At 41.2% G+C, this 14,040-nt stretch overlaps 1 protein-coding gene across 4 annotated transcripts in view; it reads left to right on the forward strand.

Moving 5' to 3' along the window:
- The window catches only part of RARB (retinoic acid receptor beta), an 895,445-nt gene that overhangs the window by 875,004 nt on the left and 6,401 nt on the right, over positions 1 to 14,040 (forward strand). For all 4 annotated transcript variants that reach the window (XM_063452189.1, XM_063452190.1, XM_063452192.1 and 1 more), the window contains 2 exons: positions 4,188 to 4,392; positions 9,450 to 9,608. In XM_063452189.1, coding sequence (XP_063308259.1) covers positions 4,188 to 4,392; positions 9,450 to 9,608 — 364 coding nt within the window. The remainder of the gene's footprint in view (positions 1 to 4,187; positions 4,393 to 9,449; positions 9,609 to 14,040) is intronic.

Genomic DNA, 14,040 nt, shown 5'->3' on the forward strand with positions numbered 1-14,040 from the left:
AATGCGGGTAATTGATTGTCGTCTTCTTATCTTAGGCAGCGTGGTAGTTTGTTTAGTCTGTTTTCTCTTCGGACACCTCGTGGGTTGCTTGACTGTAGGCCAGCTTGGGTCTGCGACTGGCTGTGTGTTGTCTTGGGTTATTTTTGCTGTGGTAAACCGCGTTGCACCTCGCTGGGTCAGTTCCCGGTATCTTGCCCAGAACGTGTCGAAGGCTTGTGCGATGCGGTCTTGTGTGGCTCCCTTCCTGGGAGTTTGGGTGAAGCTGGGTCTCGGTTCGGCGGCCATCTTGGCTCTCGCCACGTGGGATTCCAATTCTGCAGAACCTCTCCAGTGGATGCTGGTCGGGTATGTCTGCGCTTTGGGGGGGACCGGGATGACCCCCGCCGGTCCATAGGGGGGGGGGGGGGGGTGGGAGCGCTTTTGGTCTCTTTAGTCAACCTTAGTGCAGGAAGAGCGGCCGTCTCTCCCCGCCTCGGTCTCCAACAGGCCGCATGGCTGCATTGTCCTGGAACCGCTGGTTACCGGCAGAACCGCCTCAGGCAACATGTTCCCGGGTCGCTCACTGGTGTCTAGCAGGAGTATGAAGCGGTACTTTGTCGTTTTTGGCTTGTTAATTAATTGTTTTATAGGTCTTGGGCCCCGAGCTCGGGCAGCCTGCGACCATCCAGTTCAGCAGTCAGGCTCCGCCCCCAACACCCCCAGTATTTTGAGTGTCCTGGGGTAGCGTGTACTCACCTCCCTCAAGCTGCGCAGCACTCCTCCTGCCACACTGCCACGAGGCATGGCATCTTTAAATAAAGATTATATAAAGATTATACTTACCCTTCTAATGCCGGCAAATCACTCCTCTGCGTTCCGCGGTGCATAGTCTCTACAATCAGTCCTTCGGACACTGCCCGTTACAGGGCGTGTCCTTAAATAGAATTTAGGTGTGACGTCACTCATCGTTTTAAAAGTGACCACGTTATCATTGCGATCCTAATCTGTTTTGAGTCGCAATGATGACATGGAAAAATCAGTTCACAGGCAAGCCTATTTAAGGCTTGGTTTGGCCCCTATTCTTTGCCCTATTGTAGTTTCTTAATAGATCCTCGTCTAGTGCTCCTAGAGAACCCCCTGTGAATTCCTGTTTGATCTCTGCTTCGTATTTGACTTGTGATTTCTGGTATCCTGACCCAGCTTCGTATTTGACTTGTTATTTCTGGTATCCTGGCCCAGCTTCGTATTTGACTTGTGATTTCTGGTATCCTGGCCCAGCTTTGTATTTGACTTGTGATTTCTGGTATCCTGACCCAACTTCGTATTTGACTTGTAATTTCCTTGTATCCTGACCCGATTTTGTACATACTCTGTGTAATTCTGTACTCCTGACCTTGGCTTACCCTGACCTTGTTTCTCGCTATATTAATACGTTCAGTCCAGCCACTCTAAGGCTCGGTAATTATTCTTTCGGATCCACCTTTTGTGGGTTTCCACTCTTCCTGTGTGTTAGGGTACAGGTCCCGTGACACCTGTTTTTTAAAACATGGCCACTCTGAATGTGCCCCCCTTACATTTCCTTTTATTCCACTTTTTTCACCCTCTATCCATACATATCTGTCCCCTGTGTTTCTGCCCCCCTTCTATTTATCCTCATAACCCCAGTTTTTGTCTACCCTCCCATTTTCCATCAATTGAAAAATGTCATTTTTGGGGGTTGCCCCCCCCTGCCCTCTTTAATATGGCTCCTTGCACCCCATTTGACCCCCAACCAGCAAGAAAATACTTACCTGACATCTGGCTACAGCTTCAGTTGCTGCTGTCCTCACTTCTTCGCCATTCCATCTCCGTGTTTCTTTCAGTTCTCGTGGCTCACTGCAGCTTAGCACGTGATGTCCCTGACAGGTTTTATAGCACCAGTGATGTTGAGGCTGGGCTGCCTTTATACTTAAAGGGACACTATAGTCACCTGAACAACTTTAGCTTAATGAAGCAGTTTTGGTGTATAGAACATGCCCCTGCAGCCTCACTGCTCAATTCACTGTCATTTAGGATTTAAATCCCTTTGTTTATGAACCCTAGTCACACCTCCCTGCATGTGACTTGCACAGCCTTCCATAAACACTTCCTGTAAAGAGAGCCCTTTTTAGGCTTTCTTTATTGCAAGTTCTGTTTAATTAAGATTTTCTTATCCCCTGCTATGTTAATAGCTTGCTAGACCCTGTATGTGATTAAAGTTCAATTTAGAGATTGAGATACAATTATTTAAGGTAAATTACATCTGTTTGAAAGTGAAACAAGTTTTTTTTTTTCATGCAGGCTCTGTCAATCATAGCCAGGGGAGGTGTGGCTAGGGCTGCATAAACAGAAACAAAGTGATTTAACTCCTAAATGACAGTGAATTGAGCAGTGAAATTACGGGGGAATGATCTATTCTATACACTAAAACTGCTTTATTTAGCTAAAGTAATTTAGGTGACTATAGTGTTCCTTTAAGGCTGCTTTCTACAAAACAAATTTTGTCTGCAATGTAAAGACTTGGGTATACCCAATTCTGGTATATGGGTGGATGATGTGAAGGGGTTAACAAATTTCAGACACAACATAAAATAATAATAAATTGCATGAACATAATGCGTACAGAAGAGATTTAAATGGCAAATGTACACAAACACAATGTTCACATCGGCCTATACACTTATACTTTAAGTATAAGATTAAAATCATCCTAAGGTGCAAGAAGTACCTTTTGAGGTAGGTTTTAAGGAAAGGAAACCTCTCCATGATGGGGGAGGAATATGAAAATGATCAAGTCTCAAGAAAAAGACGATTAGTTTACTCCAATTCTTAGCGAGAGGTGAAAAACGCACTTTAAATTGGTTATAGAGCCCAAAGTGGGGTACCCTATTAGGTGGCCTGTCTCGATAAGATAAAATATAACAAAGTAAATAAAGGCAAAGGAAATGTGCTAAAGTTATGTTGTAAGAACATATGCCTATGTGCATCAAATAGCAAATAATGTGCTTAACATATGAAAAATAAAAACGTTGACTTAAATAACTAAATGGCTGTGGATTTTTAAGAAAGCCAGTAGGCTCATATAAACTGTTAATGTATGAGAGATGTTACCACATTGGTAGGAGGTATAAAATACAGGCAAACAGAACATATCTATCTATAAAGGCAGTGTCTTCAGATCTCATTAATGTAAAACAGCCGTAATTGTTTACATTCAGCAATATTATCTACAGAGGGAAACCTCTGTAATATAAACAAAGGCACAAGAAGATATGCTATAAAGTCCACAGAATGTATAACGGAATAGTATTGTAAAACCCAACGTAATGACAACGGAAAACGATAAGTCAGAGTCTTAACCATGGCTAAACTGGATATCCATGAGCATGAGTATGATCCAGGATGATGAAGCATTTACCACACTCCTGTAGTAGGTAGACCAGCACACTGGATCAGTACTGTCCCAAAAGCCATGTGTAGCATTGTGGCCAACAGAGTACAGCAAACTGCACAGCATCCATTTAACAGCCACCACTTCCTTGCACCGCCACCAACCCATGTGCAATGTAGTTTCTGTTTCTCTCAAACCCATCTATATATGCATTCACATATCCACTACCAGTTACACCGTGATTCATGCTAAATAAATTATGAAAACACTTCTTGTCTTCCTCATTAACAAGGCAAGTAATCACAAGACTGCACCAAATGTAATGGTAACAATAAGTCTGGTTTATGATGACCTAAACCACTGTATTTTCTTAAAATAATCTTTTGCATCTACAAATCATTATTTACAAAAGGAACAAAAAAGTGTCATATTATATGCAAACTGTTGTTTATTGTACTGGCAATGGTATTCTACTCAATAATGATTCCACTAAATTTATCTTTGTTAAAATAGTCAGTATTTCTTATAATATAACGGGAACATCTTATCCATATGCTTCTATGCTGTAGCCAATTATTAGAAGAGAGAAGAATGAATTGCTGTGATATGCTGATAAATAAACTTTGAACATCATTCTTCAACCGATAATATGGTTGTTTTTATTCCCCAGTCAATCATGTTATTGTCGTCTTCTCCCAATTTTAATCCTAGATTCCTCGACTTTGCGCAGGATACACACATTGTGCATTATTCTCCAACAAATAACATGGTTCTTTTCTTCTCCTCCATTCCATCCTAGATTCTTCGAATTTGCACAAGATATACACCGGAGCAGGACACTATGACGTTCTCAGATGGCCTTACTCTTAACCGAACGCAGATGCACAATGCTGGATTTGGTCCTCTCACTGACCTTGTGTTCACATTTGCCAACCAGCTCCTGCCCTTGGAAATGGATGACACAGAAACTGGCCTTCTCAGTGCCATCTGCTTAATTTGTGAAGGTGTGTTCATTCAGCATTGAATAACAGTATTGATTGATTGTTTTTGGCATCAGATAAAGGTATTCATCGGAAAGTTGTGTAGTTCATTCGTTCGTCAATATATAATGGTAGAAAATATGAGGAGCTTACTGTAATCTAAACCAGTGTTCCCCAACCCAGTCCTCATGGACCACTAACAGTCCAGGATTTATGTATTAACCTGTTTTATTCCAATGGAGATACTGAAAAAACCTGGACTGCTGGTGGTCCATGAGGAATGGGTTGGAGAACACTGATAAACAATATAGTTAATTACATACATTTATACATTTATCAGTTTCCTATTTGAGGATTTTAAAAACAGGGAAACAAAAAATGCTGTAATATATTGGAACAAGTATATATTTTGAAAGTAAAAAAAAAATGAAAATATATAACATATGTAAACATCAATTCCTGAAAAGTAACAAGTATCTATTTTTTTTTTTAAATAAATTTTATTTTGTGTGATCTTCCTTGGAATGCAAAATTGGCGCCTGTATTTGTGTGTGTGTTTGTTTTCCAACAATGGCAATGTTTGCACTGCAGGGTTACAATGTCTCTAGTGACAGCCACTATAGAAACTGCTGACGAAATAGCCGAGTGTAACACAGTTATTTCAAACAGATAGTCTCATAGAGACCGTAAGATTGGCACAGCTCTGCGTTTCCCATAGGGTGGGAAAGATTATGATTGGCTGAAATTGTCTACACTGATGATCTCGGCTAAAGGGGTGGAACTCCCCCGCAGGGACCAGCGTGGCAGTGGCTGAAAGTTAAGTAAAACTCACTATTCCTACCCTTACACGGTGGGGGAGACACTGATATAGATAGATTAAAACTATAGCGTTAGGAATGCATGTTTATCACATATCTTTATTCATTCATGTGTATTTGATTTCTTATATAATGTAGAATTAAAAATGAATGAGGCCACAACTGCATTTTTAAGTACGTATTGACATTTCATTGCTAATTGCTCAGTAGAGACTTATATCCGATATATTATGTAGGTATTCTAAATAGCAGTTCTTCTTTAAGCGGCAGTCAGTGTAACCGTTTAATAGAGGTTTAGCAGTAGCCTTTGTCTTTAATTTATTGATGCAATCGGCTTTAGCTTTCTACCTGGTCCTTAATGATCTATATTTCATCCTTTGCTTTCGTCCACAACCTGCTGATCGTTACAAGACAGCGTTATGAGACAGGGATGTCATGGATCCTAATAAAAACTGTATAAACAGCCCCCATAAAGCAAGTAACATAGAGCATTATGCTGGTTAACTGTGGCCTATAAAAGCCACAGGTTGAAATGCAGTAAAATGTCAAAGCAACTGTCTTCTGACTCAGGAACGAGAGGCAATCAGGGCTCTCTCGCAGTAATACTGGTGTTCGGAACGGTTGGATGCATGTAATGTATTAAAGCTTTTACAACAATCTTGAGTACTCCATATATAATATATAGAAATAGCTTCAAATCAGATAAGTTCTATCATGGGGAAATAGTAGATGGTGCAGCAAAGGAGATTCTCTGGTAGCAGGCATCCAAGCAATATTTTTGTCAAGAATTAGACTTGAAAGCCACTCAGATGTCAGCAGGCCAAATATAGCTCACTCTCCTCCTAATGCAACACAATTCGTTCAGCCAGATGGTTTCCTTTTTTTTTCTTCAGATTTGTTTGCTCAGCTCCTACAAAATACTGCCACCTAGTGAAATAATTATAATAATGCAACGCAAGATGCTACAGCTATATTTCTAATAAATTCTCTTCAAATAATTTTTATTAAAGTTTTAAAATTTTGTATAACAAGTAATAATAATACAAACATTGTATTAGGGGTAGGAAAGGAAGGGGAACTTGGAAATGGGAAGGGGTATCCATCCATCATTGAAATAGGCATAACAATGTATATGGCAAAACATTTGTACATCAATGCACTTTAACAATAAATATATCAAAGACCATAAACTTTTTTGTTTTTTTCCTCCCATTTATCCCAATTATATTTTAATATTGGGAAACTATGCATATTAGCTCTATGCGATAATTCGTGTGCCTTGTTTTCTAGAATCAAATTGAAAACTTCTCTGAGAGATGGCACATTTTGGGACATCCAATGTCTAGGTAAACAGGATGTAGCAGCAATCATAATGTGGTCTATGATTATTTTATCTGATCTATTAACGGACTCCGGGAGTTTTTTAAATAAAGCTAGTTCCGAAGTTAAAATGCTAATGGTTCTGTCCACTTTAATAATTAGATCATGAATCATTTTCCAATATTTAGTTAACATAGGGCAGAACCACCAGATATGGGCCATATTGCCCACACCCCTACAGTCTCTCCAACACCGATCAGAATACATATTGTTCATGTTGTGCAATCTAGACGGGGCCAGGTACCAGCAATATAAAATTTTATAATGATTTTCAAAATGGTCGGTGCAATGCGAAATACCAACTCCGTCTCCCACGACAACATATGTTTTAATTTAACTAAGGGTTTGGCATTATAAAACGAATAACATAAGGATATCATACCTTTACTAGTGGGGCTGTATAAAAAAACTTTCTCTAATGGAGATATCTCAAGTGATTTATAGTTTTTGTTTTTTTTTGAATTCTTTATTTTTGCTGTGCATATGTCGTTACAGACTGGCACGGGGTACCCCAAAGGCAATCCTCGTGCTATTCAGGCATTAGTTACAATGGGATATTCATTGGTACTTGCACAATTTTTGGTTAAGTGACATAACTGAACAAATGCACATTTTTATAGATATACAAGATAATACTACGTGTGACAGAAGATAAATCGGTGTGTGAACTGGCGTTTCTCTGAGACACACTGTAGAGATAAGAAAAGAGAAAAAAATATACTAAAAAACAAACAAACAAATAAAACACAAAACGCAATAAAAGAGAGCATATTATTCGCTGGTACTATATGAGCTATGAACACGTTAATGCTTAATGAAGTATACATGCAGCCCTTGTCTGGTTATGTGTTCATGTCTATTAACAGGATAGATGTAGCCTATAGAGAAAAGCTTTAAACATGCGCTGATTTTTCACCCCCGTTTAACCCCTCACCAGCTATATGGAAGTCAGTAGTTATGTGTCATGAAGCTGGTTTGTGTAGTGTAGCGGAGTATGAAGGCAGCATAGGGACCAAAGCTTTGGTACTGTCCTGTTAGGTACTGTCCAGGCCAGTGGCGGATCAACAGACCCCTCGTGGTTCACTTGCGGTATAGTCCGGTGTCTGCCTCTGGTAGGGGCTGGAGCCCCGCCGCCGTGCTGTGTCCGAACATACTTCGCATCTGCAGGACGTCTGGTCTTGTGAGTCAGCATCTTTGCGGTGCTTTGAGAGTCATAGTGTGCAGGGTTTCGTCGCCGGGGCACTGTCTCTCCCCTCCGCCGCTTGCTTCCCAGTGTTGCCGCTGTATTTTAGTGGGCTTGCCTCTCTTGGTCATCCGTAGGCTGGTGTCTGCCCTGAGCGGGAGCTGGGTGGGTTCCTCAGAGTGCTGCCGCTTACCGGTCCGTCTTAGTGCAGGCTGGGTTGTAGGTGAATGCCGGATCGGTCTTCCAGCAGAGGTGTCGGTCTCTTCAGGCGATTATGTGACATGTGCCCAGTGCGGCTGTTGTCTCCCGCATACTTGAGCCGCGCTGGTTTCGCCGACTCTCCGTGCAGCTTGAGTGGGAGGCACAATCCGCCTTGGTGGCTATGAGTGTGAGCTGAGAGCTGGTCTTCCTTTTGCCGGCTGCGCACGTGGCGCCCGCCATTTTAGGTGCGGCGGCTGGGCTCTCTGGCCTCGATTGCAGTGTCATGTGTAGGGCCTCAGGGTGAGGACCGGGATCACCCCCACCGGTCCAAAGGGGGGGGAACGGGGCCGGGCCTGCGCCAGTCCGCACACTCAGCTGGGTTCCGTGGTGCAGGATAGTGGGGCAGCGGCCGTCCGCCCCACTCACCGCAGGAGAAGGCCCCATTTAGGTCAGCGTGTTTTTCTCCCCCAGGGGACTGAAGCTCGATGAGCCAGCCTCTCCCCGGGTCCCGCAGTCTCTCAGCTCTGGGTGTCTGTGCTGTTGGTCAATTTTCGGGTGGTAAGACATGGTTGTTATAGAATATATTTTAGTTGGTTGCAGGAGCTGCACAGACCTGCGACCGTCCAGCTCGGCGGTCCGGCCCCGCCCCCGTGATTTATAGTTTTTATCTGTATCAGATACCTGGTATAATTCTTTCAATTTGTCAATGATTAGCATACAACCAGTTCACATACATTTGTTAATCCATACTTAAGCTTCAATTTTTCCTAAGAAAGAATAGAATTGCCATAAAAAAAATATCCAAATTAGTTATAGAGCAATCCTTCAACAGTTCTATTTTTTTTTTTAATAGAATTTTTATTATTTTCAAGTATATGGGGTACAGAAGAGAAGGTAGGGGTTAGGGGGGTTATAATCATTGTATGTCATACGATACAATAGTTTGTTATACAATAAGTAGTAATACTGTACAATAGTATGCTATACATTAAGCGTAATGCAATATAACCGCCTAGTACTTGTAATTGGTAGCATAGCAAATCCTCCTTTTATTATATACGTGGTAACATCGTATAATAGCCTAGGATAACACAAATGTTAAACCTGAAAGTGGTGTTGTGGTGAACAGGGGAACAGTTCTATTTTTAAGGATGGTATATAATCTTTCAATAACTCAATAGGCATTGCTCTATATAAACTGGGAGAATGGTCGTTTTTAAAAATAATGTCCCAGGCCTTGAGCGTAGTCTTGGTAGATAAAAATAATTTTGTAATTCCAGGTATTTTCTTAGGGTTTAACCAAGGTAACTCTGACAATCTAACCGGTAACATTTTTGATTCTTCTATTTCCATCCATCTCGGTTTATTAACCTGGTTATTAAAGCTCACAGCCACTGCAGCGTTAGTGGCGAAATTTCTAAAAAATTCTATGTTTGTCCACACTGCTTTCATGTATTTACTTATTTAACTTGCGGATTTCTTTTATACGTATAATATAGACCGACAGGACCTCGAAGAACCAGCTAAAGTGGATAAGCTACAAGAGCCACTTCTGGAAGCACTGAAAATTTACATCAGGAAGAGAAGACCCAACAAGCCCCACATGTTTCCAAAGATTCTTATGAAGATCACAGACCTTCGGAGCATTAGTGCAAAAGGTAGGTTTGTAAGGGTTTATTTGAAGTTTGCTATAAGCAGTGTTGCTGGTAGTATCAAGTCAATCATATTATGATAATAGGACAACATGGGTCAGCAGGCCTAAAATTTAACCATCACCCTGTGGGAAAAACAAAGATTGGTTTCTTCCCTTTTTCCTTATATCATAATGCCTTGCCTAACTTTATTATGATTGAAAAATAAATGTGAATTGGTGGTACACCCAGAACATGCATTTTTCAGCAGTGGCGCTGTCATAGAGACCAAAATATATACAACATGCAGATAATGGAACAGCGCGCATACAGAAATACAGTTTTTTACATTTTACAAGGTTACTTAGAATCACCTGTCTCAGCAAAGTTTGTGTAACTCCACTCACAATTCTATCAGTTTTATCCTTGCTGTGTTGTATCATTCAGGATCCAAACTGTTGTAAAATAAAACATAACATCAGAGAAAAGGCAATGTTTACATTGCCATTAGGGACACCTCCAAGTGGCCACTCTTCAAATGGCCACTGGAGGTGCTTCCTGGGGCAGTGCTGCACAGTAGGCAGCAGTGCCTTTCAGCATCTCCACGCTCTTCATGGGGACGCTGAATTGATTCAGTGCATCTCTATGAGGAGGTACTGATTGGCTGAAATGGCCTTTTGCCCCGCCCCTTGATGATTTTATCCAATGCTTTCGATTGGCTAAAAATCAGCAATTCTGTTGTCACCAAGGGGGCAGGGCCAGCGCCGGCAGACCCGCGCAACGCTGAAAATAAGGTGTTTAACTTTTATGGGGGCTAAGTGGAGGCAAGCCACCTAAATGGTGGGTTTAGCACTATAGGATCAGGAATATATGTTTGTGTTCCTTTAAACATTAGATGTCTCTTTACAGGAGATGTTTAGAAAGGCTGTGCTAAAGTTGTATTTACATTTAGGAAAAGCATCTCTTTTCATTATAGTGCGTGTGTGTGTACACTGTGTGCAGAATTATTAGGCAAATGAGTATTTTGACCACATCATCCTCTTTATGCATGTTGTCTTACTCCAAGCTGTATAGGCTCGAAAGCCTACTACCAATTAAGCATATTAGGTGATGTGCATCTCTGTAATGAGAAGGGGTGTGGTCTAATGACATCAACACCCTATATCAGGTGTGCATAATTATTAGGCAACTTCCTTTCCTTTGGCAAAATGGGTCAAAAGAAGGACTTGACAGGCTCAGAAAAGTCAAAAATATTGAGATATCTTGCAGAGGGATGCAGCACTCTTAAAATTGCAAAGCTTCTGAAGCGTGATCATCGAACAATCAAGCGTTTCATTCAAAATAGTCAACAGGGTCGCAAGAAGCGTGTGGAGAAACCAAGGCGCAAAATAACTGCCCATGAACTGAGAAAAGTCAAGCGTGCAGCTGCCAAGATGCCACTTGCCACCAGTTTGGCCATATTTCAGAGCTGCAATATCACTGGAGTGCCCAAAAGCACAAGGTGTGCAATACTCAGAGACATGGCCAAGGTAAGAAAGGCTGAAAGACGACCACCACTGAACAAGACACACAAGCTGAAACGTCAAGACTGGGCCAAGAAATATCTCAAGACTGATTTTTCTAAGGTTTTATGGACTGATGAAATGAGAGTGAGTCTTGATGGGCCAGATGGATGGATTGGTAAAGGGCAGAGAGCTCCAGTCCGACTCAGACGCCAGCAAGGTGGAGGTGGAGTACTGGTTTGGGCTGGTATCATCAAAGATGAGCTTGTGGGGCCTTTTCGGGTTGAGGATGGAGTCAAGCTCAACTCCCAGTTTCTGGAAGACACCTTCTTCAAGCAGTGGTACAGGAAGAAGTCTGCATCCTTCAAGAAAAAACATGATTTTCATGCAGGACAATGCTCCATCACACGCGTTCAAATACTCCACAGCGTGGCTGGCAAGAAAGGGTATAAAAGAAGAAAATCTAATGACATGGCCTCCTTGTTCACCTGATCTGAACCCCATTGAGAACCTGTGGTCCATCATCAAATGTGAGATTTACAAGGAGGGAAAACAGTACACCTCTCTGAACAGTGTCTGGGAGGCTGTGGTTGCTGCTGCACGCAATGTTGATGGTGAACAGATCAAAACACTGACAGAATCCATGGATGGCAGGCTTTTGAGTGTCCTTGCAAAGAAAGGTGGCTATATTGGTCACTGATTTGTTTTTGTTATGTTTTTGAATGTCAGAAATGTATATTTGTGAATGTTGAGATGTTATATTGGTTTCACTGGTAAAAATAAATAATTAAAATGGGTATATATTTGTTTTTTGTTAAGTTGCCTAATAATTATGCACAGTAATAGTCACCTGCACACACAGATATCCCCCTAAAATAGCTAAAACTAAAAACAAACTAAAAACTACTTCCAAAAATATTCAGCTTTGATATTAATGAGTTTTTTGGGTTCATTGAGAACATGGTTGTTGTTCAATAATAAAATTAATCCTCAAAAATACAACTTGCCTAATAATTCTGCACTCCCTGTATGTGTGTGTGTGTGTGTGTATGTGTATATATATATATATATATATATATATATATATACACACACACATTCTCTCTCTCTCGTTCCTACCCTCACCCCCTTTTCCCAAGAGTACTTAAATTTGCATTGAAGAATAATTGAAAACCCTTGTTTAAGGACCACAGTGGGAAAAACAGCTTGTCTTTTTAAGAGGTCATCACACCTCATTAGTGACTCATTTTATTAAAGTCTTATTTAGTTACTTTTTCACTATAGTCCATATATAAGCAAAAATAAGTGTTTTTTCACTCAATTTAAGTCATCATACCCCATAAAGTAAATGGTTTTATAAAAAATTTGATTTCTTTTTTTTCTCCTCCATATTGGATATCGGAGTGAGGAACCCATCACCCGTCATACATTTGATAGCTGTTTTGTGTATAGGTTGAGATTTATTTTTTTCTCCCCTCGTATGAAGGGACTGCTGCCCCTGGCAGAGTATTTTTTTCCAGGGCAGGCAACCTTCGGCACTCCAGCTGTTGTGTACTACATCCCACCTGATACTTTGCTAGCATTATGGCTGTAAGAGGATTATGGGATATGTAATCCACAACAGCTGAGTGTCAAAGGTTGCCTACCCCTGCTCTGAAGTTTACAGAGAATGCAAAAAAACTCAAAATAAATATACATACAGTCAGTGGCAGTTATGTAGGAAAAAGGCTGGTTCAAGCTGACCGGAAGGTACCAGTAACTCAATCTTATTATAACAGTGGAAAAGCTCACTGAATACACAACATATGGAACCTTGAAGTCGATCGACTACAACAATGGACTTCAGTTTCAACTTCTGCCAGCTGGAAATGTATAATAATGCCACAGTGGGCACAAGGGACACTAAAACTGGACCGAGGAAGGCTGGAAAAACATTGCCTGGTCTGACATTTTCTGCTGCTAAAGGCAGATGGTGGTGGCAGAATATGGCGTTAACATGAATACAAAGATACTCCTGACTTGTGTTAAAGGAGATTCGGAAGCTCCAGCTTAGGGCTTTCTATTATATCTCGTGACTAAGTCCTACATCAGTGGTCCTCAAACTCCAGCCACCCAGATGTTGCTGAACTACAACTCCCATGATTCTTTGATTTGCATAGATAGCCAGAGAATCATGGTAGTTTTAGTTCAGCAACATCTGGGGGGACGAAGTTTGAGGACCACTTCCCTACATTGTCAGGCTTAGTGCAGACAGGGAGCTTCCAAGGCTATTGTAGCAGCAGTGAAGACAGGAAGGGACGCCTGGTAAGCAGTCAAACCTAGGTGTGACTACTTACAGTTTGGATCTGAACGCCAGGAATAAGGATTATTTCTCATATACAGCATTGTAGTCAGAGGGATTGGAGCTAGAATAAAAAAGTATTTATTATTTCCCACCATACAGGATGGATAGAGTAGAAAAATTGTTATACACTCCACACCACAGCACATCAGTGTTAATTTCTTCAAATAACAATTTATATTTGTCGATTAAAATTTGGGAGATTTGATTGACTAAATAAAAATTATTCAGATGACTTAAATACAACTAAAACGGCTTTTTAGTCAAAAGACTGACTAAAACTAAGTTGAAATTTGCTGCCCAAATTAACACTGGTGGATAAGACACACAGGTAAGGGAGGGAGGAGATGAAACACAATGGGTGATGAGGGAAGAGACACACGGGGCTGGGGGGAATGAGCACATTGAGGGGCATGGGGTAAATAAGAGACGCTGGCTGGGAAGAATTAAGACACGAGGGGAGATGAAAATCATGAAGGGGCTGGGGAAGAAAAAGACACTGTGCTGGAGGGAAGAGACACACAAGTGGGGCTGTGGAGAAGATACACAAAGAGGGCTAAGAGTTGGGGCAAAGCTCCACAGAGGGGCTGGGGACACACAAAGAAACAGAGGCTTT

Source organism: Pelobates fuscus, chromosome 4 (assembly GCF_036172605.1).
Source record: "Pelobates fuscus isolate aPelFus1 chromosome 4, aPelFus1.pri, whole genome shotgun sequence".
Lineage (NCBI taxonomy): Eukaryota > Metazoa > Chordata > Amphibia > Anura > Pelobatidae > Pelobates > Pelobates fuscus.